The sequence below is a fragment of the Aphelocoma coerulescens genome, chromosome 3 (genome assembly GCF_041296385.1).
Source record: "Aphelocoma coerulescens isolate FSJ_1873_10779 chromosome 3, UR_Acoe_1.0, whole genome shotgun sequence".
In the NCBI taxonomy this organism is placed as follows: domain Eukaryota; kingdom Metazoa; phylum Chordata; class Aves; order Passeriformes; family Corvidae; genus Aphelocoma; species Aphelocoma coerulescens.
Genome location: NC_091016.1, coordinates 98,001,666 through 98,019,353, shown reverse-complemented (window position 1 = coordinate 98,019,353; position 17,688 = coordinate 98,001,666). Strand labels below are relative to the sequence as shown.

General features: G+C 37.4%; 1 protein-coding gene across 1 annotated transcript in view; it reads right to left on the bottom strand.

Moving 5' to 3' along the window:
• EYS (eyes shut homolog) overlaps nt 1-17,688 on the bottom strand; it is a 750,542-nt gene that overhangs the window by 504,221 nt on the left and 228,633 nt on the right. Inside the window, exons 19-20 of the mRNA XM_069011357.1 lie at nt 12,476-12,673; nt 10,014-10,135 (exon numbers count right to left, since the gene is read on the bottom strand). Of these exons, the coding sequence (XP_068867458.1) occupies nt 10,014-10,135; nt 12,476-12,673 (320 nt within the window). The remainder of the gene's footprint in view (nt 1-10,013; nt 10,136-12,475; nt 12,674-17,688) is intronic.

Below are 17,688 nucleotides of genomic sequence, written 5' to 3'. Positions count from 1 at the left end.
CAGCCATGGACTGCCACACAGCTAAACCAGCCATGGACTGCCACACAGCTAAAACCAGCCATGGACTGCCACACAGCTAAACCAGCCATGGACTGCCACACAGATAAACCAGCCATGGACTGCCACACACCTAAACCCAGTCATGGACTGCCACACAGCCAAACCAGCCATGGACTGCCACACAGCTAAACCAGCCAAGGACTGCCACACAGCTAAACCAGCCATGGACTGCCACACAGCTAAACCAGCCAAGGACTGCCACACAGATAAACCAGCCATGGACTGCCACACAGCTCAAACCAGCCATGGACTGCCACACAGCTAAACCAGCCATGGACTGCCACCCAGCTAAACCAGCCAAGGACTGCCACACAGCTAAACCAGCCAAGGACTGCCACACAGCTCAAACCAGCCATGGACTGCCACACAGCTAAACCCAGCCATGGACTGCCACACAGCTAAACCCAGCCAAGGACTGCCACACAGCTAAACCAGCCATGGACTGCCACACAGCTCAAACCAACCATGGACTGCCACACAGCTAAACCCAGCCATGGACTGCCACACAGCTAAACCAGCCATGGACTGCCACACAGCTAAACCCAGCCAAGGACTGCCACACAGCTAAACCCAGCCATGGACTGCCACACAGCTAAACCAGGCATGGACTACCACACAGCTAAACCAGCCATGGACTGCCACCCAGCTAAACCAGCCATGGACTGCCACACAGCTAAACCAGCCATGGACTGCCACACAGATAAACCAGCCAAGGACTGCCACACAGCTCAAACCAGCCAAGGACTGCCACACAGCTAAACCAGCCAAGGACTGCCACACAGCTAAACCAGCCATGGACTGCCACACAGATAAACCCAGCCATGGACTGCCACACAGCTAAACCCAGCCAAGGACTGCCACACAGCTCAAACCAGCCATGGACTGCCGCACAGCTAAACCAGCCAAGGACTGCCACACAGCTAAAACAAGCCAAGGACTGCCACACAGCTAAACCCATCCAGCGCGGCTTCCTGGGACCGGTGGGTCCTTATCCTTTCCACGTGGGGCCAGCAGGAGCCGGCGTAGCCTCCTGTCTGCAGCCAGCACACCTCGTGCCAAACTGAAGAGGACACCACGCAGCCAGCAGCACAAAGGGAGCGAGGCTTTCTCCACTGTAAAGCCTGAACAAGGACACTCTTCAGCATGGCGGCTTCAGAGTCAGAGAGAAAGAGAAGGTGAGTCATGTGAGAAGCTGAAAATGGCGACGGGAGAAAAGAGGGCGGTGCCGCGATTCTCATGCATAGCTTAAAAACTTCTTGCATGCCATGGTAAGAAACTGTGATATCACAGACTGTTTGTCTCTTTAATCCATTTGGAGTACATGGGAGGATGGAAAATTCACGTGTGGCCCGTAAAGATTGTGAAGAGTGCCTATGCCAGGCTACATAGAAGCAGTGAGAGGCTTTTTAGAGACCTGTGGCGAAGAAAGCCTTTGTGTTCAGCCCAAAATAACTCATCCTTAAAAAGATTAATAACCCCATGTGATGGCTCATGTTTTGCAGTGTGAATGAACTGTGAGATTTTTCCATGGGAGACATGCTTTACACCACAGCAGATTGTTTCTTTCCGGGCGGGTCTGCTGTTGGTGGCAGTTTGGGAACCACGTGAAGCAGAAGAAAACCCTTTTTCCTTAAGCATAAGAGAGAGACTTTTCAAGAACTGCAACACTGACTAAAATCCCATGATCTGTTATCCTTTCTACAAGTTGGGTAAAAGGAGAGAAGTGCTGGAAGTGGGGGAGGTTGCTTTTATTTCTTGTTATTTCTTTTTACTTTTAATTCTATTAGTAATAAAACTTTTTCTTTGTACTGCAACCGTTTAAGTTTGAACCTGTTTTGCTTTCTCCTAATTCTTATCTCACAGAAGGAAAATAAGTAAATAATGGATATTTTGAACCAAACCACTACACAGATCCAAAAGAAGATGAAGATGCCTAACTACTTTTGAAGTCTTGGTATCGTTTCTCAAAGAAGCAAATGCATATATAATTACTGCTTCAGAACGCTTCTGGTTCACCCCAGGTTCTGACGGGTCTATGTGCAAGTGTGTCCCTGCCTAGGGCTTCAACAGCCCTTACAAAACAAGTATGAGGGCAGGACTTGAAGTAATGTGGGAGAGTAGTGAGGAAATAATCAAGGGCTATCATGCTTATTTTGAAAGGAAATCTTGGTCAAGAGTTTGATTTCAATCAAACCCATATCTGGTATAATCTTGCATTTTCACAATTCTGTAATAGCCTTGCAGAAATCAATTAATATGATTACTCACTGAACAAATGAAACATTTTCCCAGTACTTTCAGAATCAATTCTTCTGTAAAAGGATAAGCTATTAGAATCAATCTTGAAAATTACTTTTTCTGGGAAATATCTCAGCATATTTCAGATTTTTATGTTATGCAAATAAAACAGATTCTATACTAACACAGTATATCTTTAATATAATTTGGTTTTTAATTTTTTTCTCTGAAAGAGGATAGCTAAGCAACAGAAATAAGAGCAACTGACTCTTACAACAAATAACTCAGTGCCTAGTAGTACAGGACCTGGTAAATTGTCATGGGTGTTTTTCAGCTTCCTCTTTTCCATTGTCATGAACAAAATAGGATAAGGGTCAAATGGTAATGACCAAATAAATAAATAAAAAATGCTGTGAGATATGGACCCTGGGTAGGGTCACCTTCCACTGGTTGTTTCCAGGGGTGCAGCATCCACAGCCTCTCTGAGCAACACCTTCCTGTGATTCATCACACTCACAGTAAAAAGTTTTTAGTCAGAATCCTTGGAACAGAATTTTAAAATCTAAAGGAGGACAGATTGCAGAACTCTAAAGTTATTAAAAGAAATGGGATAAAAATTCTTTCTCTGGGCTATTTTCCCTTCCAAGTGCTATGTAATTTTCCCAGGCCTGAAGGTTCTAAGTAGAGGTTAGCAGCTAGAGTGACCTAGTGAAACTAGCAAATGACCTCCTAGCCTTTGGATGACCAACATTAATAGATAACTTACCAGTTGCACACATTTTATGTGAATTATTTCATATTTTAATACAAACAGAAAGAAGAGACTGTTCTTTATTCCTGCAGAACTTATTTTGTTTTGAAAGAGACAACATAGCGTAATTCATAATTGATGGAGTAGGAGTAAAATTCACATTTTCTCTAGAAAAGCAAACATTCAGGTGCAAAATTATTTCGTATACTTTAAGCAAAAGAAAATACTTTTCCTACTGTATGGAGAATTTATTCTATATTTAATTAATTCTTCCAATTAATTCTTGTGTGTTGTGTGACAAGGACATATATGCAGCAAGCTTTCAGAGACTGACTGATGACCTATGAATTTCACCATTTAACTTATTTCAGAATAATTTCCTTGTGGACCCATACCTTTCCATGACCTTCTGCTCTATAAATCTGCTAAGTACATACAATTATGTACTTCTCTGCAGCTAAATGTCCTTTTGTAGAATTCTCTTCCTTATGAAACATGCCATTTTTGTATTTCCAAGTCTCTGTATTACCACTGCCAGTCTTTTAATGCCTTCAAAGGTACAAACTCTTCATTCCCCACTTCAAACATAATGTTAGTCTCCGTATAGTGCACAAATCAAATTTAGGGTTATGCTTTCCACAAGTAGGCCATGGTTCTCCAGCTTCTTCCTTATGTTGTGAAGTTCTTCACTTCTTTCCCTGCTGTCACTGATTTTCTCCGTCCAGCCTCCTCACTGTGGGCAAAACTTAGAGCACACCATCTGGGACTACCTTCCTGTATCTTTACCACATTGATTTGCCTTCTGTTCACAAGTCTCACTGAAAAGCCAATCTTTAACTTCCTCTTAATCTCCATTTCCTCCAATTTGTGATAGTTTATTCAGTTCTATAGAGTATTTCAAATTCAGTTTATGAAAAAGAAAATGGCTTTCACTCTTATGGTATTTACTGACATTGGTGGTTGAAGCTACAAATTTTTATATATGTCTGAACCTTCTTTCAAAAAAATCAAATTAAAGCATGTTAAAATAATGTCATAAATAAAATAAATAAATGGAAATAGGATACTTGTTTGCCAAAATCAACTTTCAATTAGATGAGTAAGGCATAAGATTTCATAATCACTCTGTCCAAGTGATGTACAATATCACAGATCAATACTAAGGATATTATCCTAAGTCAGTAAATCAATAGTTAATTTTGTGTATTCCAATGTCTTTGACTCAATTGGACTTATTAGAGCATAAAGGAGTACACCCAATAATGACTAAGTTTTCAGTCTTTTTACAGTTATAGTCACTGTAGTACAAAACAGAGGAGGGAGGCATTTCAATAAATCTTAAAAAAAAACCCTTTTATTGAAGGACTATGAAGAGACTGTTCCTTTTTCTTTTTTTTAGTTAAATATAAGTGGAAGATGAACTATCTCAGGGATGGCAAGTCAAATCTTCCGGGCAGCACAGGGAGTTGTATTAGCAGCAAAACTTTGCAGAAGTACTGCTGCAGTTGCTAGTTTTTTAGGTGAACTACAGCTGCTGTATAGCTCTTTTCTGGGATGTGTAATTGGCAATATGAGACTTATTTGTCCAATGGCACATTCACAGTTTCACCACATAGTAGTTCAATGAAGTCAATGCATAAGTTTAAGTCACATACAAGTCAGCTTGAATTGATTTGACCTGGGAACCATTGAGAGCTTATCATTTGTTATGTACGCTGTATGGCATTCATGGTATGTGGTCTGACTTTTAGTTAAGCTGAGGTTTCAGACCAACATCAGGGGCAGCACTTGGTTGCTTTATTGAGAGCTAAGAGAATTTCCACTCCCATAGAAATCTAGAAACTTCATTGATGCAGACCTATCTAGATTTTTATTTCCTTGCGTCAGACCACCTGCTATCATCACCTAGGAAGAAGATCCTCCTGAAGCACCTTGAGTGCCTCTTGATGTTTTAAAATCAATTATAGGTTTGGGAGATCATTCTTTTTCTTTTCTCTGTTTAGCATAAAGTACAGAAAATTCTGCTTTATGAGGAACTTAATTGTAGAGCACCAGTTTAGGAAATTGTTTTAGGTTAGTCCAAAGACCTGACTAATTTCTTTTTGGGTAACATAAGCTGTTAACAGTTAGCTACTATGTACTTTATTCCTCAATGCCAGAGTTCCTTTCAAATCTTTTCACAATTAATGCAATGAGCTAACCTACTTGTGTGTTATATTCTTGAAATTTAAACCATGGAATAGACCTCCTGTCTGTCAATTCTATTTTTTTTGTTATAAATAAAAATTTAGTTATAGTCGCTCTCCATCCTTCACATAAGCCTTCCCTACAACCCAGAATTTTAGTTACTAAAAGACCTGAATTACTGGATTTCACCTTGTTATAAGTACTCTTTTTGTCCCTACCAATTTAAAAACAGAAATCAACCAAGAAAATATTTCTTCTTCTAGTTCAAATTGGCATTATTGTCCGTTATTTTATTGGAGAGCTCATTTCCATAACATTAAATTTTATTGAAAGGGAAATAATTGTCTTTTAAATCAAGTAGGGATAAAGAGTTAACCATAAGGAGGACAAGCATTATCATACAACTGTAACTTTACCTACAGTTTATATATTTTGTTTTACTCTGTGGTAAGTACAGAGAAATAATAGCTTCCAGAAACAAAGCTCTGAGGGAAACATCTATTATCATTTTCTGCATGGATATCCACATGCACTAAAGTGACAGGATTTGCATTATAATTTGACATACAGAACAGCACCAGCAAAAACTGAAGTCAGAGCTATTGTGAAGCTATTATTACTTTTTCTTTTTATTAAATGCAAACCCCAAAGTAATGTTTTATGTTATATAGACTATATACATGATCTGACCTCATATAAATCATTAGGGACAACATATCTTTGTGTATTGTCCCCCAACAATACTTTGAATTAATTATTTTAACTTTTTAAGGAAAAATTTGCAAATTATTCTGATGAAACCCTACCATAAAGTAGCCATTATTCAAATGGCTGGGCATCAGTGTACACATGGAAGATGTGAGTGATTTCCTTTGAATCACATGATTTGTTTTATTCTTTCTTCCTCCCCTTTACTTTGCTCGTTAAACTGTTTCAACCCACAAGTTTTCTTCCCTTTGCTCTTTTCTATTGTCTTCACCAATCCATGGGGAGGATAGAGTGAGTGAGTGTCTGTGTGGTCCTTAGCTGGCAGCTGGATCAACCCATCAGGAATGTAATTTCTTGTGCCTGTTCTTTCTGATGCATTCTAAAGATAACATTTTTATCTAATTTTAAGGCTCTCTATTATAACATATAACCAACACAAAAGATGAAGGATACATTTTGCAAGTGTCATTCTGACAATGGTAATTCACCCTTACCTAGAAGAATGCATCAAAGGTATTTGACCTGCTGGACTGCAGAATGGAGCTTTTATTAGCACACAGGTAGCTAATTAATTATTCATGAGCCGCCAGAGGGTCTAATATGACTGACAGTGGCTTGTACTGTAATATAATAACTCGCTGGTATGTAACTGTTGGGTAACTGGAATTTTCAGATGCAGTAGGAAATCAGAATCTCCTTATGCTGATGTAGTTGTGCCATTCAACTTTGTATTTCACCTATCCTGATCTTCCACCAGAGAAAGTTTAGATTGGATATTAGGAAAAATATCTTCACTAAAATGGTGTCAAGACTTAGAACAGGCTGTTTAGGGAAGTGGTTCAGTCACTATCCTTCTAAGTATTTAATAGGTGTGTACATGTGGCATGCGGGGACGTGGTTGAGTGGTGAACTTGGCAGTGTTAGGCTTGATGTTCGAGTCAATGATCTTAAAGATCTTTTTCAATGTAAATTATTCTGTGATTCATCCTACAGCTCAGTTGTTTAATGCCACCCACTGCCTGGAGAGCCAAGGTAAAGTCTGTGAAGTATATGTTGCAATTAGAGCATATCTTGGAATTCTTTCTCACATTCAGATCTTTGGTCTTTGACTTGTATAATAAGGCTGCTGTAAATATACCTTTGGAAGAAAATGGTATTTGATGCAGAAATTATGAAACTCCTGCAATCTCCATCTGTTTGTAAATCTTTCTTCATTATGCTTCAGTTGCTTCCTATCTTCTAGTTTTTCACCTTTTAGAGGAGGATGAAGACAGCCTGTATTGTTAAAAAGTAATTTTCTAGGGGACTGTTAATTCAGTATCTGTTCTTTTACAGCTGTTGTGGCTGAAGAAGAAGGAATGGGTCTTCTTCCATTTTTAGGAATATATGTTAATTCCTTAATCCTCTTTGTTGATCACTGAGGAATCTTGATGTATAAAACAGATAATATGATGTGGAAAAATTTCAGTACTCTTTGATAATGAATACAATAAGAAGGACATACTATGTGGAATAACATAGTCACATATGAACTGAAAAATGCAATCACTAAGTGAACAAGTCTTTCAGGTCCCTTTCTATATTCAACTTAAAAGATGATCCACATGAAAGTTATTTCAGAAACTTATGTAATAAATGTTAGTTTAATAAAATATACTCTGGAGAAGAACAGAGAAGGAGAAATGTAAATATTTAATAGAAATGCATTATTATTACTATTGCGAAATAATACAAGAAATTCCCTATTTCTTTTCAAAATAACTTTTCCACTTATCAGAACACATTCTGGTTGGGGTAATTTTTAGTGAAATAGCAAAATTATGTTGCTCTCAAAAATGCCAAAGAACCATCTTGTAATGAAAAAAATACTGAAGATTTTTTATGTGTAGATTAGCCAACATCAAAATTAATTCTTCAACATAAATGATTGCTGTAATGTTGACAACATAGTTGAACAATTTTGAAAAGGCCTGAAAAGGATCAGAGTCTAATATGACACCTTGCCATTAAGTTTCTACAGTATTTTTTTACTGTAGATACTAACTATATCCTCACAGATATTTTGAATGTAATTTCTCAGAAACAGTGAGTTTGTATGAATTTCACTGATTTGCTGTGCTGTCTTCCAAAATGGCATAGGTCTGTGATAAAGAAGGTGAGAAATATGTAGGAACTACAGGACAAAAATAAACACAAATAAATCAAGAAAAAAAAAGGATGAAAGATGTGAAGAAAAAACTACAGTGTTTGAAATTGCAGTGAGCTACCATTCTTTGTCATGTTAAATTTTGCCCAAATTATTAAATCAATACTTCAGCTCATTTGGTGAAGCATAGACAAAACTCTCAGGGGAACAATATATTCACTTTATTAAAAATCCATATTTTTCTCCATTTCTAATACCTTGTTTTTGGGGGAGAAGGTTTTTTAAACTGCATGTACAACTCCATTTTGTCAGTCTCAATTAGAGAATCAGCTGCACTTTGTTGCATAGGTTGTAAGTTAGGTTACAAGTTAGGTTATACAGGCAGTTAGGAATAGCACCTGCATTGTAGGCATGAAATATATTTGTGGAATGGTCTCTCATCTGTTTTTAAGATGGCACTATGTGTCCAGTATGAGATTTTGAAATATTAATTGCAGTCTACTGGTAGAAAAATATGCATTTACAATAGCACCCAAAGGCAATAACAAAAGTGTCACAAACTCTGTGGTCTCCATATCAAGCATTTGATTTTGTCCAAGGTGTGGACTAGTTCTTGAAATATGTTAAAAACCCCCCAAAATACTATACAATACAGAAAGTGTTCTAACTGTGAAAAAAAGAAACAACTCTGGAAATTAGAGTAGAGAATTTTAGGAAATTCTTTTGAAGCAGCTAAGTTTGGTTCAAGTTTAGGAAATAGTGACAATTGTAGTTTACCCTCAGGATTTTTCAGAAAGAAATGCAATTTCTTTATGCATGTACTAAAAAAAAACAAGCAATCAAAACCAAACAAACAACCGCAAAAAAAAGACAAATCAACCAAAGAAACCAACAAAGCAAACCCCTCAAAACCCACACCTCTCATACACTTCAGGGTTTCTGGAACTGCAAACACCTTCAGGAATAATGCAGCAGTCAGTGGTACCTGCAGGGTTGTTCAGTTCTCCCAAAGTGGAGATTCAAATGATGGGCAGCTGAATTGTGGACTGTGCTGCCTACATCCTAAATGATCTTTGGTTGGTGCTTAGATGCTTAGCTCATACCATATATAGACATCTACACTTAGGCTTTGTAATATAATTTGAATTCTACATTTATCAGTTTAGTATTCTCATAAATGTACTGGTAGCAACTAGAATAAGAAAGAAAAAGCTGTCCCTTCCTCCACTTTTTTTTTTAACTGATAATTTCTCTGACAGCCTGAATGTTTCTTAAGGAAAATATTCTTACTGTATGATCTTAGTGTCTCTGTTGAGTACATTGAAAACAAATTGCTCCCTGACAGATTCCTGGAAGGAGTGACAGAGAACATGGGCCACCCCTGGTGTTGAAGTTTACACAATGTAAATCTCTGTCTTCTTTCCTCTCATGGAGGAATCAGGTGATAGAATGATTTTATTTCTGAGAAGATGTAAGTTATTTTTAACACATTTCATATCTCAGGAACTAATATAGCTGAAGAATTTTGAAAATAAATGCTGAAGTACTTGAAATAAATCAGTTTTTCTGGGTAAGATACTTTTTAAGTCCCTTTGAAGCCAGAGCAACTGGTGTAAATGAGTATTCCTGTCACTTATAATGAGGTCATAAACACACCAAGTAGAAAATTTTCTGTGCCTTTTGAATTCCCTGTATAACCACATTGACCCAATAACTGCTTTTAGATGATGAAACATTCCTCTTTCCAAATGCCTATAAAATTAAAAAGAAACAAAAATACCAGTGACTGCAAAGCATGATTATAAAGCTCTTGATATGTGGATGTACGGATCAAGAGGAGGTTTAGAACTCAGAAAATATTACCTTAGATTTTAGAAATAAAACTTAACAATCATTTTAATTAAAAAAAAATGTGCTACTTACCATATGCAGATCAACACATGTAGAATTGTGTTCACAAGCATTGACTATGCAGTCATCAATGTCTTGGTCACATTTCAGTCCTGCATATCCTGGGTTGCACAAACAATAGAAGCCATCGACAACTGCAACAGAGACAATACTTCAGTACTAAGAGTCATAACAACTAATGTAGTAAAATTAGTAAGTTACAGTTATGAATACTATCTGGAAAATATTAGTACCAGCTTTACTTAAATGTGCGAACATGTTAAAAAATTGAAATAAATTAAATGTGATCTCAAAATATCTTTTAAATATGAAAGCAGATTCATGTACTGCATTTTACTTAAACAATGGAAATATTTTGATTCAAGAGTTATAAATAAATGAGTTTAAAAAGTTATGTAATTTTACAAGTAATGAGTAACTTTCCATCACAAAACTGTCACAAAATATGTAAGATTCTATCTTTTAAATTATGTCTAAATGAGATGTGGTAGTTAAACGTTTGGTTTGTTGGTTGTTTTTAATGTTGTTGTTGTTGTAAGGAATGCCTCATATTATACCACTATACTAAGGGAAAACTTACTTGATTTGAATTTTTCTATGATGTATTTCTGAACAAGATAATGATAGGAATCCTGTCTCTTTTTCATCATTAGTGATCCACATGGAGAGGAATCTTTGGAGTGCTCCATCCATATATGGAGTTCATGACAGCAGTAATTGCACTTCTTGCAGGCCTGCATTTATTTTAACCTCAAAGGGGTCCCTGGATTCTTCATTATCGCTGAGATTTACCATAGAATCTATTCTGCCATTGTGTCTGTACACACAGCTGCTACTGTATTCATTAAACGCTTTAAGTCCTTCAGCACAGGAGCATTATTCATGTACTAAAAGCTTCCCAGCTTCCTTAGGATTCCAGCTTTCTGCAGTCAGTGCACATAGGGTAGAGGAACTAAATGTCTGCATGATGAAACTCAAGCCAGAGGCACCACAAAGACAAGCTGTTCCCCAAAAAATTGGCACTTTGTCAGCATGAAGAACTTTTAATACATCTCATCTAAATTCCAGTTCAAAAATATCTCTAAACCGATGTAGACCACATAGAAAACATCTGTAAATGTAGTAGGAAATAGTCTTTACTAGATAGAAGATGAAGTCACTCACCTTATTCCCAGATAAGGAAAGACAGACTTTTTAAGATATTTTATTAAACCGATTTTTATTTTAATTAGGAGAGCTTTAGACAATGATGTATTTAGTAATTTGGGCTCAGTAAGTTGATTAGATCTTCTGCAAATTTTTCTAAAAATATTGCATTTTATGGAAGTTCTTAAGTCATCATTCTTTTTCTGAAAAAGGATGTGAGAAAACAGGAGAGAGATGTAGAAGAAAAACACGGTTACTCAGTGCTTAACGTGTGGACCCTATGAGGAAAAGTTGAGTCAACCAGGCTTGCATTGTATTAGACCTCAGGGAAGTGTTAATAGTGAGAGGGCTATATAACAATAACTTTAATGATAGTTGCACAAATGACAAAACTGAAATCTTCTTAGTAGTGCTAGGAGGTATTTTGAAGCACTGGCCAAAAGTTACAGCTCAGGACATTTGGATGGGATTGGAAGAGGGTGAGCATCACCAGGGTAGTTAATCAGTGGAATATGCTGTCCCAAAGAGTTTGAGAAGTCTCTTTCCCTCTTTGAAGGCTTTCAAAACTCTGCTAGAAAAATCCCTGACTGACCTGTTCTAGCACTGTTAATAGCCTAGCTTCATGCAGGGTTGATTACATGACCTCCAGACGTCTTTCAGCTTTCCAGTCAGCATTTTAAGATTCTCTGAAAATTACTACTTCTACTTTCCCTTTTTTTCTTTAACAAGTGTAGAAGGTGTCTGGTATGTGGTAAGAGTCCCATAAAACTTTCAAGTAAGTACTCCATACCTAGATTGCTACTAAACTTAGTCTGCCAATCCAGTCAGAATATAGTAATCGTTTCTAAAACCTTTAAGTATATCTTCTAATGAAAGAGCAAGTTACGCAGTTATGTAGCAGAAGGTGCTTTATAGTAAACAGATACACCCTTTTACATTAGTTTGAAATGAAACAGAATTTATTGACTTACTAGAATTATGACATATGATGCCTAAATGCTCCATGAGCTCTTTTTCAGTACCTGAATATTCTCTCATCAAATGCACAATGTAAGATGTTTCTGACTAATTTAGGTATCAAAGGAGACAGCACAAATCTCATTAAAATTTCTCATTAACTACAATTCTGACCCCCTGAACACAAAAACCCTAGTGCCGGGAGTTGAGGCATTTTGGCAAAAATAATCCTTCTGGTACAGGCTGTGGAGCTTCAGACAAACTAAATTTCAGTAAATTATCCACTGTTCTCCCCAGAGCATCTCAGCAGCTACAGACGCTTCAAGAGAAAGACTACTCTACATTAAAGTGAGTAACCAGACTGAACTCACTGTCATAGCAGTATCCATGGAGGCAAGGGTTAGAGCTGCACTCATTGACATTGATCTCACAGCGTGGACCTGCAAAGCCCTTCACACACTGGCAGTGGAATCCAAGGGGAAAAACGTCCAAATTCATTTCTTCTATGCACACAGCTCCATTCTCACAGGGATTACTGGCCTCACAAGGCCTAAACTCACAGTTCAAACCTGAAAAAGAAAACAGCAAAGCTGTCAGTGTTAAACTAATGAATATATCCCTGCAGCTGCTGCCTATTATGGGCTTTATTTTCTTTATAACCCTGGTTAAAATCGAGTTGGAGAGTCTCAGAGGTACATATATTACCGTGCAGAAACATTTATTTGCTTGACAAAATTAAAAAAAAAAAAAAAACAAAAAAAAACAAAAAAGGGCAATTTATGTTTTTTTTTTAATATTGGTTTCTGTGATACAATATATTTTAAAATCTTAATAGCCATCTCATAGATTTTGATAGATAGGTATCTCTTATAGCTTTTGTCTTTACCCTTGTGCTTCAAATGGCACAAAAATTGAATTTTTAAAAATGTTTTTAAAAATGATTAATGTATTTTGATTGACTATTCCTGCTATTTTGTCTTGATAACCTGTTGTCACAACTACCATGTGAACTGTTCATACATTAACCCATAATACTGAATATGAATTAAATATATGTAACGTTGTATAATTGTTCTGCTTACCATTAGTGACTGAAAACAAATTATTTTAGTGAAAATATGTACTTATTTAATCATGAGTGAATGCCTCCATTATTCATAAAAATTCCATACAATAATTAGATAAAAAGAGATTTAAAGGCCCTATAGAGTGAGCCTTAGTTTGTTAGAACACAACCTAGACTTTTCATGCTTTCCAGTACTGAAACTGAAAATGAAGAGGACAGAGACAACTGAGATCAAATGGGTTTGGGTTTGGGCTTGTAAATCTGCCTGCCTTTTTCACTCAGTGTTGCTGGAGGCAACTCTGTTCTTTCAGGCTTAGTTTCAGACAGAGCTCAGTGGCTCTCAGGGCTGCAGCAAACAGTACACAAGCCCCTCTGAACCTCTGTGAAGCCTTTCCATGACTGCTGAAGCTGGGCTGTGTCTATGCTATGCTTTCTGGTGGAGCTTCCCAGGGTTTGCTCTACTCCATGCCTTCTTCACCCTTCACCAGTGCCCTTGCCCCAGCCCCGGTTGCCCAGCCATTCCTTTCTGCAGCAGTTTTTCCCTGTCCCAACAACCTTTCTGTTCTTCAAGGAGTCTGTAACCTTAACTCAGTGATGGGCAATGTGACACTACAAGATAAAACACCTGGGTAATCATGTGGAAAATATAATCCACACAGTTACACTACAGTGGGTTGACCTTGGAAGTTAACAGATGCCCATCCAGCCACTCTCTAACCCCTCCTCAACAGGCAGGTGAAAAAAACAAGATAGAAAACCTTGTGGACCATGATAAAGATAGGGACATTATTTACAAATTACTGTAATGGAAAAAATAGAATCAGCTGGAGGAAAACTGATTGAATTCATTGCCAATTAAAAATAGCATAGGATGGTAATAAAACCCCACGAAGCTAGAACCACCTTTCTCTACCCCTCTTTTCTCTCAGACTCAACTTCACTCCTTCACCCCAGACTCCTCTACCTCCTCCTCACCCTTGAATAACACAGGGAGATGGGGGATGGGAACTGTGGTCAGTCCATGACAGCTCTTTTCTGATCCTCACACTTTTGCCCTGCTCTAGTGCAGGCCCCCCACAGGCCACAGCTCCTGCCAGGAGCCTTCACAATAATGAAACAAACACTGTCCAAAATGTCAGCAGGATTGTAGGTGAGTTGACTGCTTACTGTAAGACAGTCATCTAAGGGCTGAATTCTAAAGGCTTTTAATAACAAGAACAACAAGCAGGAACACAACTGAGGTTAAAAAAAATCCAACAACCCTTTGACCCCAGTAATGATGCAGACAAAAGAGGAAAAAACAACACAAGTTGTTCCCTGTCTTTATGCTTATGATCTCTCTGATGCAGGATGATCAGCCAACACTCTCAGATCTGGAATTCATGAAATTGCACAGCAAAAGAAGCCATATGGCTCATTGAGATTTTGCCCTGAAGTTTTCATATTTATATCACAACAGCTTGACATGAGTGAAAACCCTGCTGATTCCTAAAGTGGAATAACACAAATAAGCTTAACACATGGCTCACAATCCTAAATGGAACTGTCAGATGATCCAGTAATGCAGTACTTAATTTTCTTTACCTGGAGAGGTAGCTTTACCTTCACATCTACCTTCTGTGCACTTCCTTTTCTCTTTACACTCACTCAGGAGTGCCCCATTTATCTGTTTTTCTGCCACACTTGCTTGAGTTCGTGCGCATTGGAAAGAACTGTGCTTTGAGGAATCTGTCTTTTAAGATAAATCAGTGAGCTCAAGACAAATCCTTTTTCCCTTCAGTGCAATCTCTAACGGGAGCTTGCCAAACAGATTTCTGAGTGAATGAAAACCAGCTCACTGAAGTTTGGAATCATTATTACACTACTTGAATTTCTCATTTCTCTTAAGATTATGAACTCTATCATCTCACTGTCATTATTGCCAAAGTTTTTTTCACTACATCCCAAACTTCCTCGTTTCTTCACGAATATAAAATACAGATAAATACCTACCACTAGTTGTCTCACCCTGCAATTGTTTAAAAAATTTGTCAACATGGCCAATTATTTGTATCTTTCCATGTTGTCTTTCCAGCAAAATTCAGTGTGGTAATATCTCAAGGAGAACTAATGTTCCTAAGTCTTTTCCCAGTTTCCTAAAGATGACTTCATAAACTTTTCTGGATCAAGCTATCTGTAGCAGACATCCACCACAACATATCTTTAAATGGTTGCCGTTCCATTCTGCCTCATCTACTTGAGTGATGTATCAATAAAGTCTTGCCTGTGACATTAATTACATAGTAACCCCCAGGATGCTTCTCTTACTATCAGCAGCGCTGGGAAAACTCTATCTGGGCTCCCCACAGCTTTTGCCCCTGCTGCTAGAGTCCCCTAGTCACCTTTGATATGCTCTGGGTCGCTGTTGGCATTGCCATTGGTGCTGTCATGGACAAGCAGCAAAAGTAAGCAAGCTCCGGTAATCACCCAAACTCTTTCCCACATTGAGATTTCTGACATGCAAATAAACATCCTTTGAGATCAGGTCTGGTTGACTGGTACCACTCTCCCTCAGAGAAGTGTCTTATCTGTTGTCAACCATTGCTTTATTTCAGTGGTACTGATGAGGGTGGATGTATCTGACTCAGACAGCTTACTTGCCCTTCCAGATAAAACCTCTCATCCAAGTAATCAAAGGAATCATCTTCCATCCTTCACAGTTGTAGAGTCTCTTTCTCCCCATGCCTAAGTGTATCTTCTACCTACCCTGATCTTCTCCTCCCATCCTGCTGTTGTGGATAACACGCTTTCTCCCTTCAGGGTCTCTAAGAACTTCTTCATCTTCCATTTTGTTATCACTGATCCTGTGTAGCCTGTTCTTACTCGCTAGGTGCTTCCCCTGGCACGTGGAAACTAAACCAGGATGCGTGGCAAGGAGCTCATGCACCTTCCTCCCATGGAGTTCTGCAAACAGGAACTTGATTCTTGCTCAAGCTCCCCAGAAGAGTACGAATTACAGTGAATTTTGTGCAGATTTGAAATTACACCAAAATTATTTCCTTAAAAAAATAGATTTTCCCTCTTTTTAAGGAATTAGGGAAAACAAATTGCTTCTTTCATTCTAACTATAGTAAAGTGAAATGGCACAAAGAAAAAAAAAAATTAAATTATCCTGAGATTTATAAAGAATGACAAATTAAAATATGGACATAAAGTAGTTTACCAAAGGGGGCTAAACCACGTGGAATTATGTTAGTTGCTATTAATATTATAATACTTTTTCAGTGCCTTATTTCAAACAATATTCAACACTCTTTAATTAGATAGTCAATGCCTTTTTCCTCCCACCCAGCTTTCATGCATATCATTGCATGAAAAATCTTTTCTTCTGCTACTGTCAGAAGTGGCAAAGGTTTCATTCCTATTCTAACTGCAGGATTGGTAAAACAAAAGGTAATAAAATAATAAGACTGTGTCCATCCCACTCAGTCCCTTCCCCTGAATCAATTAATTTTTAACTCTCAGTGTTAAGAATTAATAAGTAAAAAGACTATTCCCTTACTCAGAGAATCACAACTGTTTGTATTATTTTAACACATTTCTGAAAATCTTTCACTGTTAATTAATTCGTTATTAGTGCTAATCAATACAGAGACCAAGAAAGTAAGAAAATTGGGTGAGTTAATATAATTTTTTTTTTTTAAAGTTCTAACATAATAGCAACATTCTAGCGCATCCACACAAAGGTTAAGGTTGGATAGTAGTAGGCACTGGTGGTTACACATTTGCAAAACAAGTTCACTTGCTACTGTTGCTCTTACACCAGCATTTTTTTACAAAGCTGTAAAAAGATGTATGACTAAGGATAAGTCAAGTAGCAAACAGGTTATAGGTTGAAATTTTTTCTATAAAAGTAACTTAATCAGAAAACAGTTTTTATGTTTTCAGCATTTTCTGTCTCTTCTAAATATTTGTTGAAGAATTTCTGTACAAACATTTTTGTACAAATGTTTCATGGTTGCTGATTGATTTCAATACGTCTATTTTGTACTAAACATATGAAGCTTCTCACTTGATTTGAAAAGTTTCTGAAATAGCAAGTCTGTGATTGTTGACAAAAAGGAGTGCTGTGCAAGGAAAGTTCATAAACTGTCTTCTCTCGCTGACTTATCAGAATTTTTAAATTGGCCATCACAAATTAAGAAGGTAATGTTCACTACACAGCTGACAAAAAAGAGAATGCCCAACAGATGAAATGTGAAAGAATCCAGCCCAGAAATTAATTAATTAATTAATTAACTTCAGATCATCTTTACAACTGTGCTTATTTCCATTAGACAGATTTAACCTTTTTGCTTGTTTGATTCTTAGCTACATTTTATTAATTACAATAATAGATTGTCTTTAATAGGCAACTAAAGGCCTATTAGAATAAACCTGAACAAACCCCAAAACTATACGCAGAAATGATTAAATTAAACAGTCAGCTGAAGGACAATTTACTTTACAGTTGCATAATATATTGCATTAAGTATTATA